The 26136-nt window shown below is 35.4% G+C and overlaps 1 protein-coding gene across 6 annotated transcripts in view; it reads right to left on the reverse strand.

The window, feature by feature from the left end:
* Positions 1–26136, reverse strand: part of PCNX1 (pecanex 1) — a 216125-nt gene that overhangs the window by 13691 nt on the left and 176298 nt on the right. For all 6 annotated transcript variants that reach the window (XM_007472896.3, XM_016424178.2, XM_001368479.4 and 3 more), the window contains 6 exons: positions 25838–25988; positions 15294–15524; positions 14134–14408; positions 12297–12502; positions 4349–4788; positions 3680–3820 (listed from right to left, as the gene is read on the reverse strand). In XM_007472896.3, coding sequence (XP_007472958.1) covers positions 3680–3820; positions 4349–4788; positions 12297–12502; positions 14134–14408; positions 15294–15524; positions 25838–25988 — 1444 coding nt within the window. The remainder of the gene's footprint in view (positions 1–3679; positions 3821–4348; positions 4789–12296; positions 12503–14133; positions 14409–15293; positions 15525–25837; positions 25989–26136) is intronic.

Consider the following 26136-nt stretch of genomic DNA (forward strand, 5'->3'; position numbering starts at 1 on the left):
GTCAGTTTTGCTGGGTAGTTGATTCTTGGTTGGAGACCCAGCTCTCTTGCCTTTCTGAAGATCATGTTCCATGCCTTACGATCATTCAGAGTAGAACTTGCAAGGTCTTGTGTGACCCTGATTGGCATTCCTTTATATCTAAATTGTCTTTTTCTGGCTTCCTTGAGGATTTTTTCTTTTGTTTGATAGCTTTGGAATTTGGCAATTACATTCCTGGGAGTTGTCTTTTGGGGGTTTAGTGTAGAAGGTGTTCTGTGAGCTCTGTCAGTGGCTGTATTGCCCCCTTGTTCTAGAATCTCTGGGCAATTTTCTTTGATTATATCTTGTATCACCATATCGAGTTTGGTGTTTATTTCTGGCTTTTCTGGGAGTCCAATTATTCTTAAATTATCTCTTCTCCCTCTATTTTCCAGATCTATCACCTTGTCGGTGAGATATTTTATGTTCCCTTCTAATTTCTTGGTATTTTGGCTTTGCTTTATTAATTCTTGCTCTTTTACACGATCGTTGTCTTCCAGCTGCCTGATTCTGGCCTTTAAAGCCTGGTTTTCCTTTTCAGTTTCATCACACCGGTTTTGTAGATGCGTGAATTTCTTTTGCATTATTTCCAACTTTTCCTCCCACAAGGCTTCCATCTTTTTGGTCATTTCTGATTCAAATTCTTCATGGGTTTGTGGTGAGTTTCCATTTCCTTTGGAAGATTTTGGAGCATTTTCTTGTATATCATCTATCTCCTCTGTATTTTGTATTTTGGCTCCATAGAATGTGTCCAAAGTCGCCCCTTTCTTCTTATTTTTCTTGGTATTTTGGGGCTTCTGTGCTTCTGTGGAGTTTGCCATCTCTGAATGTGGAGGATTAGCTTTTCTTATCTCTGTCTGGTGTTCAGAGGCTTTAGTCCTGGGCAGATTGTTGGTTCTATGAGGTTTCCCTGGGTTAAATTGAGTATGCCTCACTGGAACTGGAGTGGAAGGGTCGGACCAGGGGGCCACACTCTCCCCCGGCTCTCTGGGTTGGGTTGCTTTCCGGAAGTTGCCTTCAGAATAGCTGGCCGTGAGGCTGTTTCGTAGGCCTGCAGGGGGGATGGGCTGCGGCTTCCCCGAGCTCTGAGGGCAGTGATTTTCACTGAGACTTGGATAGCAGGATCCAGCCTGTGAGGCTGTCTTGCCCGCCCTGAGGGTTGCTGTTGTTTCAGACAAGCCTGCTCTCTGCAGCGGGAGCTCCAAGGGCAGTGACTTTCACTGAGACTTGGATAGCAGGATCCAGCCCGTGAGGCTGTCTTGCCCCCCCTGAGGGTTGCTGTTGTTTCGACCCTGCTCTCTGCGGGGGGGGAGCTCCGAGGGCAGTGACTTTCACTGGGACTCAGATAGAAGGCCCTGAAGGTTGTTGTTGTTTCAAACGACCCTGCTCTCTGAGCGGGGCGGGGCTGCGGCTTCCCGGAGCCTTGGACTCTGTGCTCCTACCCCTTAGGTCCGAGTGATCTCGGGTTCTGGCTTTTGAGGGGGGCGGTACCTTCTGATCCAGGTCCAGGTCCAGGAGGAGGATTCCCAGGGTCTATGCTGTTGATCGTCTTGAATTTCGGCGCCTTAGGAGCTTATAGTTTGAGATCGGTGGGGAAGGGTTTTCCGGAGATCTGAACTTTTGCTTTCTCTAAGCCGCCATCTTGACCGGAAGTAATGGTGCACATTCTAATATAAACGTTTATAGAACTACATTTCAACCTGACATCAAGCTCCATCAACTCAGTGTCCTATGTTATATATATTATATATCAGCTCAGTTTTTTATATTATATCATTTTAAATGAAAAAAAATCTATCCACTACACTGAGAATTTCTCTTAATATTGCACTGTTATTAATAGGTTTGCAAACTTATAAATCTTTCCTAATATCAGTTTCAATAATATAGCATTTATAAATAATCAAATGAGTATTTAGCTTCTTGATTAATCCACTGAAAAATTCTTTAGACATTAATTATAAAAGCATCTCTTTCTCTGGAACAATTCTCATCTTGGTAATGTTCAATTTATTAGGTTTCATGCTTTCTAACTAAAACATTCATACAAAGCAAGCACATGCAGTACTGAAAATCTCAGTGACAAATAGAGTGGATTGTATTTTCTGGATTTGTATTTTTTACTTAATATTTCCATACTTATGCCAATACATACAAGAAGTATAAGATGTTATGGGACTTTAAATTTCCATGGAAAGGATATTTAACTAAAAAGTTACATGTTTCACTTTTATATTCAGCAACAATATACTCATTTGTGTTGTCAGCCTATGTCAAATCACAGTGACAGTGGCATATTGTATATTCAATGAAATTTGACTCAAATTGGACCTTGTTTGTGGAATACATTAAATAATCATTGCACTGCATTCACTGCCAGTTGGAACAAATTTGTAAAGTTAGTCTCATTTTATTGATTTTGAATTTTAATTTTGTTTTCCTTGAAAAAAGTGGATATATTTATGCAAAAGTTGTATAAAAATAGTCAATATGCTGGTGACCATATTGTGAATCCCTCTTCAGGAGAGCATACCTCATAGTATGGAAAACTACATTAAGGCAATAAAACAGCTTCATCTTTAATAACAGATGTTTATATAAAATAAAGTATCATTTATATCACATATGATTTTTTATGGTCCCAGAAAAGTTTCTATTTTCATTTCATAAAATATCAGACTTTGGGAAAAAAATCATTTAATGTAATAGGGTATCCTCTGAATTATTCACCCTATCTCTAAAATTTCTGACCAGACAGAGGAGATAAAAGGAGATCTCGTTCCCAGTCTAGAATTTTATTTTTATTTTCTGTGGCTATTAGAGTGGCTGTACCTAGGCTGTAAAGAATTATTTCAAAGTGTCTTTTACCACTGTCAAGAAATTAGAGGTTTGCCACATGCAGTTTTATTATGATTTCTTAAACCCATACCCCAATTTCTTAATTTCCCTTTCTTTTTAATGCCTCCCATTTTGGCACCTATAAGATCACTTCTTTGTGTTAAGTGTATTTGTGAAGGTTTTAGTGGCTATAAAAATAATTGCTATTGATGCCCAATACTAACTCAAACATAATCAACTTTCCTTTAATGGATTTAATTATCTCAAAGTTAGCTCACAGGAATATTATCTATGAAAAGGATTTCTGCACTTGCATTCTTTCTGGAAGACTATTTAATCATTCTATCACTCTCTTCTCCATGTGTAATCACTGTCAAAACCAAATTATAATAGAACCTAATAACCAAAAAACATTTTTTTGTTCTCACGAGAAAACACAATGATGGGTCCATTGTAATGTCCTCTTAATAAAGGGTCCAACTATGTTATTCTGAAAGAGGAATGACTATAGATGGACTTTAAAAGTATTCACAATTATTTCTATTAAATATAATATTTGTAATAAAATGATGATTATTAAAGCAATTAAGAAGATACTTAACCAAGTATAGACAACTTACCTCTCATATGCTTAGAATTAAGAGTGGAAAGGCTTGGAGACACATTTTAAAAACTGAATCTCAGGAATACGGAAGGTCAAGCTCAAAATAAGCAGTATATAAATCATTACAATCACCCTAAACAAGTTCTGATATTCTAAATAATGCTTATTGGATACTATGTTAAAATAAAATCATGAAGTCAATTTTCTAATAAGACTTACATGTCCTTCCATGCCTTCCTGAGGAGTCCACTCTTTCCAGCTATTTCTCCCAGCTTTTAACCGAATCCCCTCATCTGGCCACTGCAGCTCCTTCCTTTTTGACAGGTTGATCCCTTCCAAAATCTGACTAGGATCCACAATCTATATTGTAAACAGAAATGGCAGGACTTGAATGCATGCTTTTCCCTTCTACCTTAGTTTCATGAAAATTGTAGAACTCAAAAAGAATCCTACTGCCTTTATTTTTAATTACTCATAGAACACTTTGCAAGTCCAGATTCAGACTGTACATTTTCAAATAAGTAAGAAACTTTAAAAGTCCTCTTTACAAATTTTTTTCATCCTACTGTGTGCTACTTATACTAACCCAGTAAGATTAGTAGGGAAATGACTATTACAAAGATATATGGATACCTCTTGAAATGAAGGCAGCCCAGCACAAGCACAAGTTTGTTTTTAGAAAATATAAGCTTCCTTATTTTTTAAGAAAATACAATCAAACTTCTATTTAGGAAAAGATTTACCAATTACAATCAAAATCTTTTCAAAAAATTTAAAAGTTCAAAATGGCCAACATACATACAAGTATGTCAGGCTGCTTAAGGTCACATTGGCAAAGGACTTAAGTCAAACTGGGGGCAACAACATAAGACTCTTTTCATTACTTACTTGGATTCTATAAATCACATCTCCTTTTTTGGCTTGTGGATTATTGGCAGGACTTAAATTGTTCCCTGATTGTGAATCAGTGGCAATATTCTGTCCTCCTTCTGTCCCTAGAAAACCCACAAGGGCATGTTTGCAGGCTGGGATACTTTGGCTGGAGCTGCTAGAAGATGGAAGACCATGCTGCATACTGGCCAGGCCAGTCTGGTTAGAAAGTTCCATTTGGTTCACCATGGAAAGGCGGGACTGGATGGATGATGGCAAGTTTCGAAGGGAAATCTGACTGGTGGAAGAGCGCCGACAAGGTACAAATCCTGTAGTGGACATTCGGAGAGATGAATGACGGCTGCTATAGCAGTAAGAGGACTGACTGGCAACTGAGGCACGAGCAGGAGAATGCCTAACCAGACTTGATTGTACAGAGTGAGAGCTGTGGCTGGTACCTAGGAGGAGGGAGGGAAATCACTTTAACAAGAATACCTAAAATATACTACTTTTCATTTCTAAAACCTTTTAAGACTTTAACCTAACTAATGCAAAGAAGTATATATCTTTTTCCAGATGGAATTTCTGAAAACTGTTCCACAGTTAAAAAGTATATAGAACCTATATTTCTGAAGTTGCTTTTAAAACACAAATTTTACTTGCTAAAACAATCTTTACTCCCAACTCTGGGGCATCAGAAAGACAATGAAGTAAACATTTACAACAAATGACATAGCCCTATAATAAATTCTAAGTCCTTTCCTCAGAATACTACATATTTCAGATTGTGAATAAAGTATGTATGTCATATTATTCTTAACTTATCAACCTTATTACCTTATAAGAAAATGAATGATGATTAGCTTTCATGTACATTAAGAAGTTGTTAAAAGAAATTTTCACTCATTTAAAAAAAATATTGTTCAACAACATTCTTTCACTCATGAGGATTAATAAGTTTTCTGAAGTGCTCATGAAGCTCTTTGGATATATAGACTTTAAAAAGAAATGTCACAATTGCAAAACCAAACAACCCTTCCACTAATATCCTCCTAATGATGCTAATGAATATGAATGAATAACTCTGCTGAATAAAAACTACAAAGTTACCCAAAAAGCAATGCAAATACTGATAGGTAAACATTAAGCAGGCTGTGGCAATGTTATCAATAAAGATTTGGGTGAGAAATAGTTGTAAAAGATATTTAGGACATCTCTGCCTGGCAAAGGAAGTAGACTATCAGTGACATACAAATGACAATGAATGTAGAACAAATGGACAATAAATTGTTACACTGTCTTTGAAGAAAGCTTAGATGGGAAATTGTTTTTCTTTTCTCTCTCTTTAACCCCCCCCCCCCCCCAGGACTCTACGATAACTATAAGAAGGGCTCCATTTAGCAGAAATTAAAGAAAAATGCAGACCAAAATAACTTAAGAAAACATGGAGGGCTTATGAATTTCATGAATGGAAAAAAATCCAGCTTACCATAATATTATCAAGTATGAGGAAACAGATGTGAAATTTTTTTTAAAATTTAGAAACAACCAACTAGAACACTTAACATGTACATTAAACACTACCTGCACAAAATCCACGGGAGAAAATAATTTATTTAAAAATAGCAAATACTACTATTTTAAAGAAAATAAAATCTTAAGATGTAGGTAATTTTGAAATTCTAGTCTAATCTTGATTCATTCACATTCAGAACTCCATTTTTTAAAACTAGGAAACCAGTATGTAGAACTGATAACTGAAATTCAGTCAATCTCACATTTTAGTTTATAGTTCAGCTGCCTCACTTATAAAATCTTTTTACTAAATTGACTAAATAAATTAATTCAAATTGAAAAAAAATAAAATCTTTTTACTATTACTACTAAAATGCCCTGTTTTGTATCTTTGTCTCACTTTCCAATAGTGGTTCATATTGAGGCAGTCAAAAAGGTAGTCCACCAAGGGTCAACAACAAAGGGTCTACTACATATCAAATATATTGATGAATGATCAGGTGAATAATCAGTGAAGTAATTAAATACCTAAATCTCCTCACTGAAAATTCTAATTATGTCAGTTGTGGTCAATACTTATGACCTGTAATGGTAAAAAGCATTATAATTTATGATGGTAAACAATATTCATGTAGAAGAGGTGATGAATTAAATTAGTTCTTTAAATATTCATTAACATCTCTATCAAAGTAATGAGTAGGAGGACACAGGAAATTTGATTAAAACATTGCTCAACAAATTTGCTTAGGATCTAAAAGCTAAGCCCCAAACCTAAGAGCTAGACAATTTTGTAGCTTCCAAATGAATGAATGAACGTATGTATGGAAATTAAAAAAAAAATGCTACAGGATACTGGCTTCCAACCTTGGATGTAGATCCAAATTAAACCCACCAAGAATACAATGTAAAGGTTCAAAGAGGTTGTTTAACACATTTGGCCAGAGCAATTCTTGAACCTTATATAATGCAAAAGTCCTATTGTCCAGTAATCTCTTCCTACATTCCCATCTAGCTCTCTCTCTTCCCTCTTTATGCAAACAGGGAGAAAAAAGCTCCCCTTTGCTATTCCCAGTAAGTGGTATTATTTAGTGTTGCAGGCTTCTTTTCATCATATCCTATCTATATATACAAAACATACTTCCATTTTAGGGGGTAAGACCATGAAAATATATCGTGGATGTCCCAGTGACTGGGGGCTAGAAGCCATCAAGCCATTTATTGGAATAAAAATCTTTAATTGTAACTTGATTTAATACTCCATGACCCAAAACACATGTAGCTCAAGCAAAGTAGTTAAGTCATAAATGATGTGAAGTAACTCATTCCTATTCTTTGGTCTACATAACCAATACTTATGCACTCTGCTTGGGGTCTCAGCAGCTACTACTATCCCATATAGGAGCATAAGCCATACTTTGTCAGTAAAGTCAGACAAATAACTCCAGGGACTCTGGAAAGAAGCTGCTACTAAACTACATGACTAAGGTTTATGTATCTAAAGGGTTCTGAGAGATATAAATGCAATTTGTGGTTCTACAAAAGTTAATGAATCTATTGTATGCAAAAGCATTGTGCCAGGCACTTCCCTCATGGACTTTATGGCTTAGAAAGGGGGTAAATAAAACTACATGGTAAAAATACAAAGGGATGATTAGAAATAGCTTGACATTATATTTCATACATGATCCTTCACCTCTGCAAAGAAGGCAAGGCAGATAGAAAGTGTTAATTGTAATCTATCTCCCAAGAATGTTGCAAATAAGAATGTTGCAACTAGGAACAGTCAGAGATGTTAATATAGGAATGTTAAGTGGGGGGAACACTGTATAACTGTTTGGGCTTGCGCAATGGATAACTGCTGGAGACAGATGTAAAAAAATCCCTCTAATAAATATTAGAAAAGGTTTGAGGAAAGGTAAGGAAAGGTAATGAAGGTTGAGGATTAGGATCCCTAAATCTAACAGGAAGCTAAACTTTTATCCACTTCCCTCTAGTTCGCAAGAACTTTCTTCTTGCTTGGGTCACCCAGAGACTTCTTATCACTCCTTAATCTATACTAATTTCCAGATCCATTCTAAATACACTATGCTAAATTATATAATACTATTATTTATAATAAAGTTTACTGTCTCTGTTAATTTCTCTAAGCTTTGAATCAGTCTCTCTGCCAATTGTCAGTCCTTCCAGGCCTAGCTAGACTTTTCGGCCTAAGCTGGCTTCTGGGCCTATGCAGGCCTCAAAAATTGGCTGCCTCTGTCTCCAGCCACACAAAGGAAAAACTCAGTCCCTTTCTGTCTCCTTAGATTTCTTTTAGTTTTAAATCAGTTTGGTTATTCACTCTCTCTGCCTACTACCAGCCCTTCCAGGTCTAGCTAGGTTTTTAGGCCTCAAAATGGCTTGGCCCTCTCAGTAGCTACACAAAGGAAAAACTGCCTCTCTCTTTATTTTTTCTGTTGATTTCCCCCCACAAACATTACAGAAACTCTAACCTGTTCTCCTCCTTCACCTACCACTGGGCTTTTTTTTCCAGGGAACAGAAACACCAGCCTTCTCCTAAGGAAAAAAACCTCTAAGAGATCCCCTGCTGTGTAGATCAACAAATGGAAAACCAACTGACTCATGTTACCCAGAATTCTAACAGGCAATCTTCCCAAGATTCTGTCTGGCCTTAAAGAAATCTTACCCACTATTCTTTGCCCTGTCCTTAACTGCTAAGATCCTAATTACTCCAAATGGTCCTCATTAGCCTTTATGGCTTAATTAATCCTAATAAAAGAGCAGTGGATAGAGTATAGCACATGGAATTAGGAAGATCCAATTTAAAATCCAGCCTCAAACACTTAATAGTAGGGTAACCTTGGGTAAAATTCTTAACTTCACTGTGCCTTAGTTTCCCCATTTATAAAATGGAAGTAATCATACATCATATGGTGACTGTAAGGACTACTGAGATAACATGTAAAAACCTTAATGTCCTACAGTTTTGGAGTACTCAGCTTCATTATAAAGAAGACATTCCAAACAGGCTGTAAAGGATGGGAATGGATGCAGTAAGCAAAGAAGGAAAAGAAGCATAAGGAATAATGTGAATGATGCATAGAGATGGGAGAGGGTAGGTCAGGCCACCTTAATATTACATGTTTTTATAGCTGAATAGGACCATAATAATCATTTATCTAGTCTAACATGTACCTGGAAAAGATCCTGGCGTATACCACTATCAAATGAATTCTATCAAACATTTAAAGTACAATTAATACCAATACTATATAAATTATTTGGGAAAATGGGCAATCAAACTACCAAAAATTATTTTGTAGAACTAGAAAAAATAATAACAAAGTCCACCTGGAAGAACAAAGGGTCAAGAATATTGAGGGAATTAATGAAATAAAATGAGAAAGAAGGTGGCCTAGCAGTACTGGTTCTCAAACGATTATAAAAGAGTAATCATCAAAATTGTCTGGCACTGGCTAAGAAATAGAATGGTGAATCAATGGAATAGATTAAATACATAATATACTGGGGTAAAAGATCTTAGCAATCCAGCGTTGATAAATCCAAAGACCCCCAGCTTTTGGAATAAGAACTCACTAATAAAAAAACTACTTGGAAATTTGGAAAACAGTATGGCAGGAATTAGATATATACCAATATTTCATACCCTATACTAAGACAAGGTCAAAATAGGTATATTATTTAGAAATAAAGAATGATACATGGAATAGTTACCTGGCAGATCCATGGAGAAGGGAAAAATTTATGAATAAACAAGAGATAGAGCATTATGAGATATAAAATGAATATTTTTAATTATATTAAATTAAAAAAGCTTCTGCACAAACAAAACCAAGGTAACCAAGATTAGAAGGGAAATAACTGGGAAAAATTTTTATAAAAATTTCACAAAATTTTCTCTGATAAATGTCTAATTTTTTCAAATCGATAAAGAAGTCAAATTTTAAGAATACAAGCCTTTCCCCAATTGACAAACAGTCAAAAGAAATGAACAAGAAATTTTCAAATGAAGAAATCAAAGCTATCAATCATCATATGTCTTACCATGTATCAGTCTGGCTAATATAATAAAGGAAAGTGACAGATGTTGGGAGGGGATGTAGCAAAATTGGGACATTAATGCACTGTTGGTAGCATTGTGAAGGGCAACTTGGAACCATATCCAAAGGGCTATAAAACTTTGCATATGCCTTTTGATCCTGTAACAACCACTACTGGGTCTATATCCCAAAGAGATTATAAAAAAAAGGGAAAGCACCTTGTACAAAAATATTTACAGCAGCTATTTTTGTGGTAGCAAAAACTTGAAAATTGAGGGGATGATCATCAGTAAGGGAATGGCTGAACAAATTGTGGCATATGTTGGTGATGAAATACTATTCTGCTATTAGAAATGATAAGTAAGATGATTTCAGAAAATACTAGAAAGATCTGCATGAACTGATGCAAAATGAAATAAGCAGAACTGGAAGAACATTGAACACAGTATAAGCAATATTATACAATGATCATCTGTGATATCTTAGCTACTCTCAGCAATACAATGAACTGGGACAATTCTGAAAGACATAAGATGGGGAATGCTATTTACCTCCAGAGGAAGAACTGTTTAGTCAGATGGATATAGATCAAAGCATGCTCTCTTTCACATCAGTGTATTTACAGTTTTATTTTGGGGTTTTGATTTTTTTATGAGTGTGCAACAATGACTAATATGGAAGTGTTTTGCATGATAATACCTGTATGGCCCAGGACAAATTGCTTACCATCTCTGAGTAGGGGGAGAAAAAGGAGGGAGGAAGACGGTTTGGAATATAATTTTGGAAACCATATGTTGAAAATTATTTTATGTAACTGGGAAAATAAAGGATATTTATATAAAAAAATAAGTGGAAAGAGTTTTTGAGAAAATAAAAATAAATGTTACAAAATCTATGCAGTAAAAGTAAGCAATATTACTTAAAAAACAAAAACAAGTGGCCATACAGTCTTTGAATGAAGAGCTCAAAGGAATTTATTAATTCCCAATGTCACTATTCTACTTTTAGAATGAATTGTGAGGAAAGTTTTCCTTCTAGTCAAGTCTAAATTTCAATTTTTATTCATTGCTCTTTGTTCTACCCTGTCATGACAAGGTGAACAGGAATAATCACTCTTCCCACATATCAGTCCATTAAATACTTACAGATAGATGTCTCTAAGTATCTTTTGTATACTTTAGTATACTAAACAATTCAAGTTACTTCAAGCAATCTTCAAAAGGCATGAAGTCAAGCCCTGGCATCATCCTTGGTTGCTCTCCTCTGAATGTTTACCTCCAATCTTTCTTAAAATATGGTGCTCAGAATTGAAGAGGTCTGACCACAAGTGGAATACAGTAAGTATCACTTATTGTATCACATACTTATTCTTGGATATGATGTTTCTCTTAATGTAGTTGAAGACTGCCATTAGCTTTAATGACTACAATTCTACATCATTGACTTACATTGAATTTGCAGTTTCTGTAAAACCTCCAAAACTTTTTTAAAAAACTAGCTATAGGTAATTTTAAAATTTCAGCATCCATGAATCTTATTTCTCAATTAAAAAAATTTGTTTAATTTTCATTATTTCATTATCTACATTTTCTAGATCCTCTCTCTCCCTTTCTCCTTTTAAGTCATTTCTTACAGCAAAGAATAAAACAAAAATTTTTGAAAAAAATCTGATGTTATATACAATATTCCATTCCCAGGGTCCCCCACCTCTGCAAAGAGTCAAGATGCATATGTTCATCTTTTCTTTGGTTTAGTCATATTTTTGAAACTTTTAGCTTCAATTATTTTATTAATGTTATTTCCATTGTTGTCTGTCTCTCTCTACATACATGCCCCTCCCCCAATTAATTATGTTTTTTTCACTCTGTATCAGTTCACATAAATCTTCCTATGCTTTTGCATTGGTCATTTGATTTTTTTTTGTCTCTCCAAAACATAGAACACTGTTTGGTATATAGCAAGCACTTAATGAATGTTTTCAAATTCAATTATCTCTTTCCTCTTTCTCTTAACTTTATTAACTTTCTCTGCAACCATTCAACCTCCTTGACATAAGTCAAGATTACCCACTGCCTTACCAAGTTATTTTTCTTAATTTGTTTTCAAACTGAAAACTTTTCTTCCATTTTTATAAGAAACATACTATTTTCTATGCTTTAGCAATTTAATTGACTTGATTGCTTCAATGCAATGACCTATACCTCCAATACTGACACCTCTTATGAACTTCACAGTCACAATGCCTTCATATCTATTTGGATGTTCACTGAAATTATAACTTCAAAATGTCCAAAAGTAAATTTACAATCTTTCCTTATAAGCTTGTACCCTCTGATTTCACTATTTCTGTCACCAAAATGAATTACAGATTATATAAAGAATCTCATTATTACCAAGTGTTGGAAGTTGGGATGTGACAGGAGGGTAGAACCCTGCTCCAGGCCCTTGTCCGGAATTTCCATTGCCTCCTTGTAACATGTTGCTGTGAAGTTCATTGGCATTTGTTGCATTATTACTAGTGCAGGAAGTCCCACCTCCTGCATCCGAATCTTCAATGTTCCCTCCACTGTTACAGCCAGCTCCACAACCTTTTCTTAACCTATGAACGAGACAGAGCCCAAAGCATTAGGCTCAGATAGTACAAGTGTGAATTCTACTCCGTACTGTGTTAACTTTAAAAAACCACAATGAACATAACAAAGAAATTTTGCTGTATTTTAGAAGAATGGACTAGGAGCCACCATCCTCTTCCATCCCATCCAATCTGCTTCACTGTACATACTCTAACTTTAAACGTTTCTACATTGTAAGGAGAGGCAGAGTAACACTGCTATCTATACCATTAAGAGCATAGATGGGAGTGGAATTTCTGCCAGTGTCTAGTTGATGACTTAAGGCCTCACTTATTTGTACTGTTATCTTCCACTTCTAAGAAATCTGCAAATCTTTTCCCATCTCTTTGGCATTTTACAGGGTTTCTTTTCTTCCTTCTAGGGAGAACAAAGAGCTTAGCCACTTCATATGGACTCCATCACAGTGGGTACTTAAAAAAAAGAAAGTGTCTGTTTATTACTAACCCATTTCCTGTTCTCTCTTTAGTTTTGATTAAAGTTGACATAAGGTTAGGACCTTCCCTTAAAGCCATATGATAAGAGCTAATAATAATGGGCATATCAGAGTCCTGACAGGGTAGGAATGATTAGAAAGAGGAAGGGATAATGAAGATGAGAAAACTTTCCTTAAAGATATTTCCATTTAATTGGAAAATGCTTACTCTTATAATTTTAAAATATTACAATCAATTCTATAGAGGCAAGTAGGAGGTTCAGTGGATTGAGAGCCAGACCTACAGACAGGAGTTCCTGGGTTGAAATCTGGTCTCAATCACTTTCTAGCTGTGCGACCCTGGGTAAGTCACATAATCCCCATTACCTAGCCTTTACCATTCTTCTGCCTAAGAACTAAGATACAGTATTGATTCTAAGATAGAAGGTAAGGATAATTTAAAAAAATTTAATACTATGTTTGTGGGTGGAAGTCTGTGGATGGGAAGTTATGCAACTTTGCAGAGACAAAGGAATTTCTGACAGAGTTAAGAAAAGAATTCAGGATGTCTATTTGACTCCTGATCAAATAGCTCTTCAATTAACGAGACCAATGCTTTTAATAATCAATGACTTCTTGGTCTTTCTTTTCAAAGGCTCCAGAACTCCTTAGGCTCTAAAGTTACTTTGTGATCCAAAGCTTCCCTAGTCTGAAGCCTCAAACAATTTGTGTATACACTGAGGACAAGGGGAATTTAGGGCAAGGAAAAGACTTTGCCTTGTACAGTGCATGATTCAGTTTCATAAATGAAGATGCCTTTGCAGCACATAAACAATCACAAACCTCAATGAGCATATAGCACATTCCCTACTGATGGAATTGAATGGAAAAAAACCCATTCAATTGGAACAAAATTAGTGAACTATTCTTCCTGCTAACTGCCTCACACTAAATTTAGTGGTATAACATATTACAACTTAGAAGGAGAAAGACAACAAAATGGAAGACCTGTTTCTGTGATTAAATAATTATGATCTTTTCTGATAGATGTCACTTTGATCTAGCTTTCAATTGCTGGAATCACAGGTAATACCATCAATCATTAATAAGGACCATAATTCTACCAAATTCTAGAAAATTATGATTAAACATCATGAAATGCTCCCTCCATCCCCCATTGCTCACCTGTGCCAGGTTGATACTACAAAGTTTCTGATATTTCCCAGGCTGATAGGCCCTCCAAGAATGTCCTTTAACTGTTCATGGCTGTCAGAATAAGATGTAGTCAGGGGTGAGACATAGATGGGGTATCCAATAGGCTGATCACATGATGAATTAATCATGTTTCTCAGGGCTTGTTTTGCATTTTGGATGCTCCCTCTTTCTGGGTTACGGTTGCGCAGGAAAACTAATTCCTGTTGTTGTCCTGCCCAAAGGCCACGAACACATTCTTTATTTACCTGTAAACATGAGAAAATTGTCTAAGAACCAAGTGTAGTTTTTCTCACAACTCTAAAAGCTAGAGAGAAACTATGAAAATCAGTAAACAAATATAATTGAAGACAAATTAACCAATTTTCTTCACCATGATTATATTATTTCTGTTGTTAAATATTTAATGAGACCACACAAAGCTTGTTCTCTACTTCTGACATATACTATAACCAAGAATGATACTTTTCTGTATTACTTTAAACTAGATGTAAATCAAAGAATGAATGGCCTACTAGACATTTTTGAAAGAAACAGTAGCAAACAATTGATAATTCTGAAGTAGAAGAAAAAGAAGTTATTTTAGGCTACCAAAGTGTGAATCTGAAAATCTTCAGTTTTTTGAAGAGTCTGAGGGACAAAAAAGACAAGTGATATTATGGTTTAAATATTCAAGTGAGGACTGAAGAACTAACTGCAAACAAGATTTAATCACTACAGAGGAAGTTATGCTTTTGCCTAACCAGTTATTGAAGCAAAATCATGTTATGCCAGCTTCATAAGACAGATCCTGCTCAGACTTCATGGATAAAGAGTAAAAGAGCACCCAAATCTAATTAAATTGTTATTAAGCCCTCCTCCCCCCAATTAATAATGCCAAGGCTTCAAATATACATGAAAAAGTGTTAGAGATGAGACTTAATCAGAATCATATTTAATCCTCATAATTATTGCCATTTTGGGGGCAATGATGTTATATCCACTGGAAAGGCATGGTGTTTTGTTTTTGAAAGAAATTTTGAAGTAACCTATAAGGAACTCAAATGATTCCAATAGAACATCCAACAGCAGGCTGGAGACCAGGATCATGAAACACACTCTCAGTGATATAAATCAACCTCTAAGGAACTTACTTTGATAACTCTGAAGCTAAGGTAGCGCTTATTAAGCATGATGATTTTGTATTCATTGGTGCCATCATCCATTACATGTCGCAGAGCAAGTAGGGAAGGAGAATTAGAGAGCACTGCACTCCTCCAAGCAGGGTCCCCTTCATGAGCTATTACCAGATTTTGTTCATGAGACATGATGGCTTCATAGAGAACAGTAGGGTCATCATACTCATCTGGAGAAGTAAAATGATCCTAAGCAGGGAAATAATATTTATTCATTTTTTAAAAAGAAGATGAAAAATCTCTAAATTTAACATTAAATGTCTATATCTGGAATAAAAGTCCTTTAGAGTTGGCATAAAAGCAATACCCAACTTCCCTCAATCCACTTATTGATATGTAAACAATCTAAGAGTTAGCTCTGGAGCATTGGCTTTATTTTATTAATGTGCTCCTGATACCTGCCAAAGATGACTTCTCTTCTTACATGACTGTATTAAGGCTAATTTTAAAATATTAAACTAGCAAGACATGTTAGTTATGACAGATTTTAATGTTTTCTCAAAGAGTGTGATTATTTTGCATATTAAACAAAAATGTTCTGCAAATCATGAATTATCATATCATTCATGCTTATCATCTAAGAACGAATTTATACCAGGTTTGTGATGATTCCTGTATCAAATCCAGTTAGAAACTTTCCTTGTGAATACATAACTAATAAATCATATTCACAGCACCAAATTAGGGATCCAATTCTAGCAAAGTCTTCACTGAGAAGCTGCCCATAAAGATTCTATGATCTCTAAGGCTCAAAACCAAAGACTGGGTGTAGAGTGAAGTAGTTATGGCAAGAATGGGGATTGAGAGGCCTCAGGAACACAGGGTGGGGACTATTAAAGAGGCTCAGTACTGTGAGTGTAGTAAGAGAACAAAGATGAGAAACTGATTGGAGTTTTTGTTCCCAAACTTAGTTCTTTGGGAGCTTCCCTATTTTCTTCATGGCTGTTGATACCCCGTAATGGGTCAGTGGAAGAAAGTCCTGGGATGGCAGGAATATGAAGTCTTCTTTTTCTTTCCTTTGGTACATGTTGATCAGCAGAAGCCTGGTTGAGGGGAGGGGGGAGATATGACAAACTTCAACAGAGAAGGGAATCTCCAGTAGTAGTGAGAAGCAAAGGAGAGCTACACTGGCAAGTCCTGTTCATATGTAAACTAGGGACCACTCTGACAGTATTCTAACTACAGAGAAATTACAGGTGAACTATCTAGAAGCTCAGAGGAAAGAGTTAAAACTAATATCTAAAGTGATTAATGGGTTTTGGGAGGTCAGTAAGGGACCTCAGAGGCCAGCCATCTTACCCAACCCTTTTAGTCAGTCAAACAAAAAACATTTATTAGGAACTACTATGTGTCAGACACTGTGCCAAATACTGGGATTATTATTGTTATTATTTTTTAATGAAAAAGAAAGATTGTCCCTCCTGTCCAGGAGATCATAATCTATTCAGGGAAGACAACATACAAAATGAAGCTGAAAAGCACAAGGGAGAAGAGGACAGTGGTAGCTGGTGTGGGGGTGGGGGCATGAGGGTGAAATCTGCAAGAGTGCAGCCAAATGGGAAATGAAGAAATGAATGAACTCTCAGCAGTCTCCTTAAATGGAGGAGGTTCTGTGAGAACAGCAGGCCCCAACTTACATATGAATAGGGCCACCAGTGGAACACTCCTTCCTTTCTCACAACCACTAGGGATTTGCTTAAAGTTTTCTACACTTTTCCCTCATTTTTCTGTTGTCAACATCCAGCAAGAAGGCATAAGATGGCAAAAGGTAAAAAAGGAAGGGGGGGCTTCTGCCCACTGCCCCATCACTAAATGTCAATTGCCATGAAGGAAATAAAGCTGATACAAAGCAGATTATAAGAAAAGCAATCCATCATCACTATTCTCTTATTATCTTCTTTCCCCACACTGAGACTGTGTGTAGACCTCTATGGAGGGAGACCCATTATTTGCAGAGAGGCTACTTCTGGAAAACTCATATTATTAGGGAATTTTTCCTTACACAGAATCTAAATCTGCCTCTGTAACCCAAACACTTTGCAGTGTTTTAAGTTCTACTCGCTAGAGTCAAGCAGAATGAATCTGTTCCCTCTTCAAGGTGAGCACCTTTCAAATACTTGAAAGGTAGTTTTCATGTCCCTTGCAAATTTTCTCATTACCAAACTAAATATCCATGATGCCTTCGATTGATGATTATATGTAGCATGAATTGTGAGGTCCTTCATCATCCTGGGTATCTTTCTTGGAATATTATTTAGCTTCTCAATGTGTTATCTTAAAAGTGACACCAAGAGCTGAAAAGAGCACCACCAGCATGGGATGTGATCACTGTAGTGGCACCACTACTTTCACAGGCCTGGATATGTGATATAAAATTGCATTGCTTGATGAGCTATCATAGCAAATTATTAATCCTATTAATTTAAATTACATCTTACTAGATAAAAAAGGATAATGCAGCTTTCCTATATATCTCCTTTCTATTGTGAATATTTATTGCTGCCTCATCCAAAAATCACAATTGTAACCTATAGTTTTTGAAAGGGCCTGATGTGTAGCAAATGGTATTTTGTCTCTCATTCTCTTTGACTTAATTATTTCAATCAATTAATCAGCATTTTCTTAGGTTCTACTATGTGCCAGACACAGTGCTAAGCACTGAAATATAGTAGGACCTAATTTGACACAATCAATACATTCCAAGATCCTTTGCATAAGTTGAAAATCAGGCATACTAGTAAATCCCATTATTTAGTAAATATTTCTTAAACAAACATACCTAGGGTAGGCACTTTATAACTTTCCTTAAGCTTATTAGATCTGCCAGCATCACTAGTCTTGCGCTTTGGGGCCATTATTTTTAATTAAATTGTGTTATTGAAAGAAAGAGAAGCACTGCTCTAACACAGACACAACTTGTGACAGACAAGAAATCTGGACAGAGATTGATGCAGTAGCTAATGTTTGGCGCAAAACACTGTAATGGTTAATACCAACTCTTCTCAAAGAAAGAATGAGCATGATTGGGTGAAATGCTACAAGACTTTATACCACTTGGGGAAATGGTGAGGATTTAGTGGGTTAGTTTAAAATTCTGCATTTTACCTATTTTTCTGTCTTCATTTTTTTGCTTGCCAATTGCATATACCTGAATTTGAGTGTGTTGAGTTCATGAAAAACAAGGTCCTACTGTATAAAGGAATAAAAAAAAAAGAAAAAGCAATTCCTGCTCTTGAAGTTTATATTATCAGGAGGCACTGCTGTGTCAGTGTGTAAGCATATGCAGAATAAATACAAAGTAAACATAAACTAGTTAAGTAATAAGTAGTTATTGATGGAGCAGTTGGGGAACATGTTTCTTACATGCAACAAACTTAGGTTTGGTTTCTCATTCATTGTGCCATCATCTTTGATTTTACTGGTGAGTCTATTCATATTTGAGGTTATAATTGTTAGGATTATATCATCCTATACTTTATCATTTTGCACTGAACCTTTCCTTTTTAAAGTCAGTACTTAATTCCTGTGATTAATTTTATCCATAATAGTTTTATATGAATTTTTCCAAATATTCTCTCCTGCTCCCTCTCCCATAATCTTGATCTTTAGATTACTTTTAGCATACTGTAATAAATTTTATTTTACCATATTCCATCCATTATTTTAGCCTAAAGTCTTTTTAAATATGTTACCTTACAAATCCAACTAATTATACTACTATTCAGATGACATTTCTTCATGTTTTCTATAATGATGTTGTAAAATATATAAATGCTTTTATTAAAATAGATTATGTCTAAGACATTTGCTGGATTATGGAGACAGCAAAGAAATTTCAGAAAAATTATCTACTTCTACTTTACTAATTGCACTAAAGTCTCTGTGTGGATCAAAACCAAATATGGCAAACCCTTAAAGAGATGGGAGTACCAGATCATCTTACTTATCTTCTGAGAAACCTGTATTCAGGTCAAGAAGCAAGAGTTAGAACCAAATATGGAACCAACTGGTTTAAGAAGGGGAAAGGAGTACAACAAGGCTATAAATCGTCACCTTATTTATTTAACATATATGCAGACTACATCTACATAAAATGCCAGCCTAGAAAAATCAAAAGCCAGAATTAAAGTTGCTGGGAGAAATATCAACAATTTCAGATGTGAAGATGATACCACCCTGATGGCAGAAAGTGAAGAAGTCTCTTGATAAGAGTAAAGAGGAGAGTGTAAAAGCTGAATTGAAGCTTAACATTAAAAATTAACATTAAAAGAAAAGAAATGGAAAGAGTGTCAGGCTCGAAAATCACTGCCAACAGTGACTGCAACCATGAAATTTAAAAGGTGCTTATTCCTTGAAAGGAAAGTTATGGCAAAAGGCAACACACTAAAAAGCATAGACATTACCTTGCTGACAAAAATCTGTATGCTCAAAGTTGGTTTCTCTAAAAATGTTTTTTCTAGCAGTAATGTATGAGTAATGAGAATTGGACTACAAAGAAAATTAAGCACTGAATATTATGCTTTTCTAATCATGGTGCTGGAAAAGATTTTTGAGAGTCTCTTGGACTCATAGAGTCAATATTTAAAACAATTCATATTATTTTTTGGAAGGTCAAATGTTGTGAAGCTAAAGCTTAACTACTTTGGCCACATAATGAGAAGACAAGACTCACTGGAAAAAAACCCCAGATGTTGGGAAAGATTGAAGGCAAAAGGCTAAAGGGACAGCAGAAGATGAGATAAAGTCCTGGAATTAATGTACATAAGCCTAGACAGACTTGGGAAGACAGTGGGGTACAGAAAGGCCTGCCATACTATAATCACAGGATTAGGAAGAGTAGGACATGGTTCAACAACAACAAAAAACAAGGCATTCATTCCTCTAATCTAGCAGTCTAATAACCTTATTAAAAAAAAAAAGAAAATGAGGTTAAGCAGTCTTGATCTTGTCTTTATGAAGCCACATTGACTCTTAGTCACAAGACAACAGGGCTGTCAAGTAATTTAATGCTTTTATGATTGGTGATAACTGCCTTTGGCAAGCTATAGCCAAAGTTGCAATAACCCTGAATAAATGGGTTCTTTCTGTCTTGGATATCTGATGTCTTAAAGATCATTTGGGAGTCTGTGTGTGGAGTCTAACTTGAGGATATTAGCTCAATAGTACCTGTTCCTCCAAGAGGAAAAAGACTTAGTAGTTATTAACCTTGGACTCCTTCCTCCAGAATGACAGGTTTCAGTCTCTACCATCATTAGACTATACCCATAATTATTAGCATTGCTCTGCCTTTAAAGAATATTGTTGACTGGGGAAATGCAAAGAAGTGGTCAAGGGGCCACTCCAGAGATATTTGTATCTCTGTAACCAGATTGTGTTCCTGGTGAAAGCTGACTCCCAAATATAGGGCTCAATAAAGTAATCTAGAGTGTTTTCAGCCTTTTCTGAATATAACACTTCTTTCATTAATACTAGGGGTGGGGGAAATCTGGACCATATGGGCACTAATGATTGGCATTTCAAGAGGCTGAGATTCAAGGAATTTTAGGTGGATAAGCACATATGCAAAGGTACAGGGGTAAAATAGTATAAAGCATTTCAGAAGCAGAAACTTAATGAGCTAATTTGGTTGGTACCTAGGGGAGTAGAGATGACAAATAAGTCATTATAAAAAAATATGGGCAGCTAGACAGCATAGTGGATAGGGTACTAGGCCTGAAGTCAAGAAGAGTCATCTTCCTAAATCTAGCCTCAGACATTTGCTAGCTATGTGCCCCTGGAAATGACTGAAAAACGACTGAACAACAAGAGTCTTTAATGTCATGGCACAGGGTCTGAATTTAATCTATTAAGTATTAAGGAAAACAACAGTCCTAGTAGTTTAACCTAGGGCAAGTCACTTAACCCCATTTGCTTAGTCTCTGTCTTCTGTGTCTTCTGTCTTAGAGTGATTACTAAGACAAAAGTAAGGATTAAAAAAAGAAACAATGGAAGTTTTATGAGCTAGGGAGTGACCCACTTAAAGTACCACTTCAGGAAACTTAATCATACAATGCTCACAGAAGACTGAAGACAAGGAACCCAGGTAAGACAGTTAGGACAATAGTACAGATATGATGCTAAGGGACAATGTTTAAAAATTCTTCTTTTACATAATTGAGAAATACAATATGTCCCTAATTATTTCACAAGCATTTGGAGAATTTTGCCAAGTGAAAATTATTTCTAATCATGTAGATACCGGTAATAAAATAATCAACTGCTTAATTTTTTTTCTTTACCAAAATGTTTTAACCTGAACTACCAGTCTTTTCATCTTTTAAATCCCATTTTTGTTTTCTGGCTAGAGTCCATAATCAGTTAAATTTACCTAAACGGAACAGGACTTTCCCCATTCTCTACTGGTATCTTAAAAATAATGTTCCATTTCTCACAGAAATTTTTTAAATAATAACTTCATTTTAATAATGCTTTTAACAGCTATTTGTGAAGTTAACTTAATCACAACATTTAAATTATGGTCAAATCATTTAATGAGCAATTCAACCTTTATTCCAAAAGAATAATACAAGCACAATGAGGTCTGAGCTCAGCAGATGAATTTTAATGATTTATATCATGGTCCTTATGATCAGATCTAGTAACATTGTCAAACTGAGTTATTAGAAATGTCAATACTTAATTTGGTAGTATATTCTACAAAGGATCTAGAGGCTCTTAATGTTTTATTTGGCCTCATCCAACAGTATTTTATTACTCTGTGAAGACTTAAACTAAGACTAACTCTCCTCAAAGTAATCTTTATTACAAGTAATGTTTTAAATGAAATTTGTAATTTAACAAGAATGGCTGTCATACTCTAGGGGGCAGGTTTTATTGTATTTTGAGTTAACTAACATTCACCCAAGGGAAAGCATAATGAACAAATAGAAGGGGGTAAAAAAATATTTATTAAGCACTATGTTCCAAGTCCTATGCTAAGCACTGAGTATACAAATATGATCAAACAAGACAGTTTGCCCTCAAGAAGCTTATATTCTAATAGAAGATGACAAAACAAATGGGAGCAAGAAGGTGGGCATTCAGAGATGTTTTGGGAAAGCTTGGAAGTGTTTTGGAGACCAGGATCAGAGCAAGAGAAGATAAAAGTTCTTTAATTATAAAACCCAGAGTCCCAGGGGCAAAGTCTAGGTTCTTTTGAGAGAGAGAGATGAGATAACCAAATAAACTGGAAAAACATATCTGAAAGTGAAGATTCCCTCAATACCAGATTGTCTACCACAAATTATTTTTTTCCAGTTTACCAATAGATAAAGCTTCCTTCTAATATAAATCTCACTTCAAAAAAAGAAAAATGTTAGAAACTATAGAGAATGTGGTCTATAATTTAACATCTTGATCTTCATCAAGAAAACTTCCCATTGCCCATCACAGATGAGAGAAGATGACTTCTCTATTTTAAGAGAAATTTTTAAAAAACCCACCATATTTCATTTAGGGGGAACTAGGTGGTTCAGTGGGTTTAGAATCAGGACTAAAGACTGGGTTCCTAGGTTCAAATGTGGCCTAAAAGACTTCCCAGTTCTGTGCTCTTGGGCAAGTCACTGAACCCCCATTGCCTTGCCTTTAACCTTCTTCTATCTTAGAACCAATAAACAGTATTGATTCTAAGATGGAAAGTAAAGGATTTTAAAAATAAAAATCGTATTTCATTTGTTTTCTAGTTGTTTCAGTCATGTCCAACTCTCTGCAAACTAATTTGGGGTTTTTGACAAAAATAGTGGAATGGTTTGTCATTTTCTTTTCCTGCTTATTTTACAGATGAGGAAAATGAGGGATTAACATAAAGACATTTAAATTAAAATCTTCCATTGGGGTGACCTCAGAGCATAAAATAACCTCCAAATGACATAACCCAGACTGACCAATCTAAGTGCAACAAAGCCAGTGACCCAAATTTTAATCAATGGAACAAATTACCCTGGGGATAACAGGGCAATCTTATTTAAGAACTCATATTGAAAATTAGGGTTTGGAACTTCAGTTTGGATCAGGACACCCCAATGGTGCATCAGCAATTAAAGGTTTGTTTGTTCAGTGATTAAAATCCTACATGATCTGAGTTCAGAGAGGAGAAATCCAGGTAGGCATCTATCTATATATTTATTTCTCCCAATATGAAAGGACAAGAGAAATAAGGACAACATTACTAATGCTCCTTAAAACTAATCAATTATTTACTCTAGAAAAAAGTCCATTAAGGTGGCAGAGCAGGTAACTGCATATAGAACTTAAGTCTTTATAATCGGGGGTTCAAGCCCTCTCTTTAATACATGTTTATAATTAACTTATTAATTTATATTATTGCACTTTTATTAGCTGTAGCCTTCCTAACACTAATTGAATAACATTTCTAAAAGACCCAAACATCACTGAAATATGTGGCATCTTCTAACCCTTTGCAGACACAGTAAACTCTATTTACAAAAGAACCACTATTTCCTCTCACATCATCAATTTCAATATTTACTATTGCACCAATTCTAGCCCTAACTTTGGCTCTAATCATCTGAACTCCACTACCTATACCCCATACCTTAACTGACTTTTACCTAGGATTCTTATTTATTCTAGCCCTACAGATTATCAGTTTACTCAGTCCTATGATCAGGATGAGCATCAAACTCCAAGTATAGGCTCTAATTGGAGCCCTATGAGCAGTTGCCCAGACAATTTCATATGAAGTAATACTGGCTATTATGCTTATTAATAGCTCTTTCACCCTAAAAAAAACAATAATTACCCAAGAAAACACATGACTAATCACCTCAAGATGACCCTTTGCCATAATATAATATATTTCCACACTAGTCAAAACAAATTGAGCTCCATTTGATCTGACAGAAGGAGAATCAGAACTCATATCAGGCTTCAATGTAGAATATATTGCAGCACCATCCACCATATTTTTCCTAGCAGGATATGCTAATATTATTGTAATATAAATGCCACAACAACTATCTTCTTTCTAGGGTCATCTATATTGATTACAACTTCCCTTACCTCAATACAACAACTTTCATACTTAAAACAGTACACCTAACAGTAGCCTTTTTAGGAATTCAAGCATCATATCTCCGATTTTGATACGACCAATTAATATTCTAATTATGAAAAAACTTCCTACCAATTGCAAATGCATTCTGCTTATGATTCATCTCTATTCCAATTGCACTATAAGCATTCCCCCACAAATATAAGAAATTATGACTGACAAAAAATTATCCTTATAGGATAAATTATAGGGGGTTTAAGTCCCTTTATTTCTAGAACAATAGGAATTGGACCTACATCTAAGAACTCAAAATTCTGTGTTTCCTTTATACTATATTCTGGTATGGTCTATGGGTCCGATATCCTGAAAATCTGACTTAGATCCTTCCCATACTAATGTCTTCCTACATACTAATACTTATTTCATTTAGCCTATTTATAGGTATATCAATTACACTAATTAGTAACCACTGACTGTCTGAATAGGTCTAGAAATTAATGCATTAGCCATTATTATAATAATAACCTACCTGCACTGCACACATAATTCAGAATCCACAATCAAATACTTAACCCAAGCCAAAGCATCTATAATTATTATATTTTCTATTATTTACAATGCTGCAATAAACAACCAATGAACCCTATTCTAAATCTCTAATCAATGAGCATTTCTTCTAATAACATTAGCCCTAGCTATAAAACTAGGACTTACTCCTTTCCACTTTTGGAGTCCCAGAAGTCATCCAAGGTACCCCACTCTTATCAGGCATGATACTACTCACCTGACAAAAAACTGCCCCAAACTCAATCCTTTATCAGATTCCACTATCTTTAAATACACCAGTACTTATGTCCCTAAGCATCCTATCAACTATTCTAGTTGGATGAGGAGGCCTTAATCAAACACATGAAAAATCTTAGCCTACTCATCAATTGCCCAGATAGGATGAATAGCTGTTATTATCCTCACTTACCCAACACTGACCCTACTAAATTTAGTCATTACTTTGCTGCCACACTTATTATATTTTTAACACTTAATTATTCATCATTACTCATCAGGGTTTAGTAACTTGCTTAGGGTCACATAACTGAGTAAGTGTATGAGGGAGGATCTGAATTCAGATCTTCCTTATCCCAGGCCAGGGATTCTTATCAACTTAGCCATATGAGTGCCAACATATTTTATAAAAGCATTATTCAAATTAAAATGGTTCTGTTCTCATTTTGTATAACTGTTAAGAAGTCTTAGTAAAATTCAATAATTATTTGAGAGTAAGAAAAGAAAGCTGCTTACAACTGAAACCATGTTATGACTTGCAACTGTGAAGAATTTGGTATGACAGAAATATTTTTACTGCCTATAGATGTATAAGATCTGGAAAGCAGATACAGAGAATTCAACTTAAGTATGGGTTATGGGTGACTTAACTATCTAATTTTCTTACCTGATGAAGTTTAAGTGACATCCGGATGCCAGGGACTACCACTTTTCTTAGTAATTCCATGTCAGCAAAGATCCATTCATCTCTGATTGAAGAAATACGGAAGTCTCCCTTAAATAAGGCATGTAAGCCATATAGGAAGGACTCCAAATTACTGTGACAATTGGAAAGAGAAAGACATATACTTTTAAAATCCCTTCTGTAACATCAATAGAAATTTAAAAAACCTGGTTATGTATCTACAACTTAAACCAAGAAAAAAAAGACTAAAAGAAATAGAGTATTAAGCATAATCATTGAAA

This window comes from Monodelphis domestica, chromosome 1 (assembly GCF_027887165.1).
Source record: "Monodelphis domestica isolate mMonDom1 chromosome 1, mMonDom1.pri, whole genome shotgun sequence".
In the NCBI taxonomy this organism is placed as follows: domain Eukaryota; kingdom Metazoa; phylum Chordata; class Mammalia; order Didelphimorphia; family Didelphidae; genus Monodelphis; species Monodelphis domestica.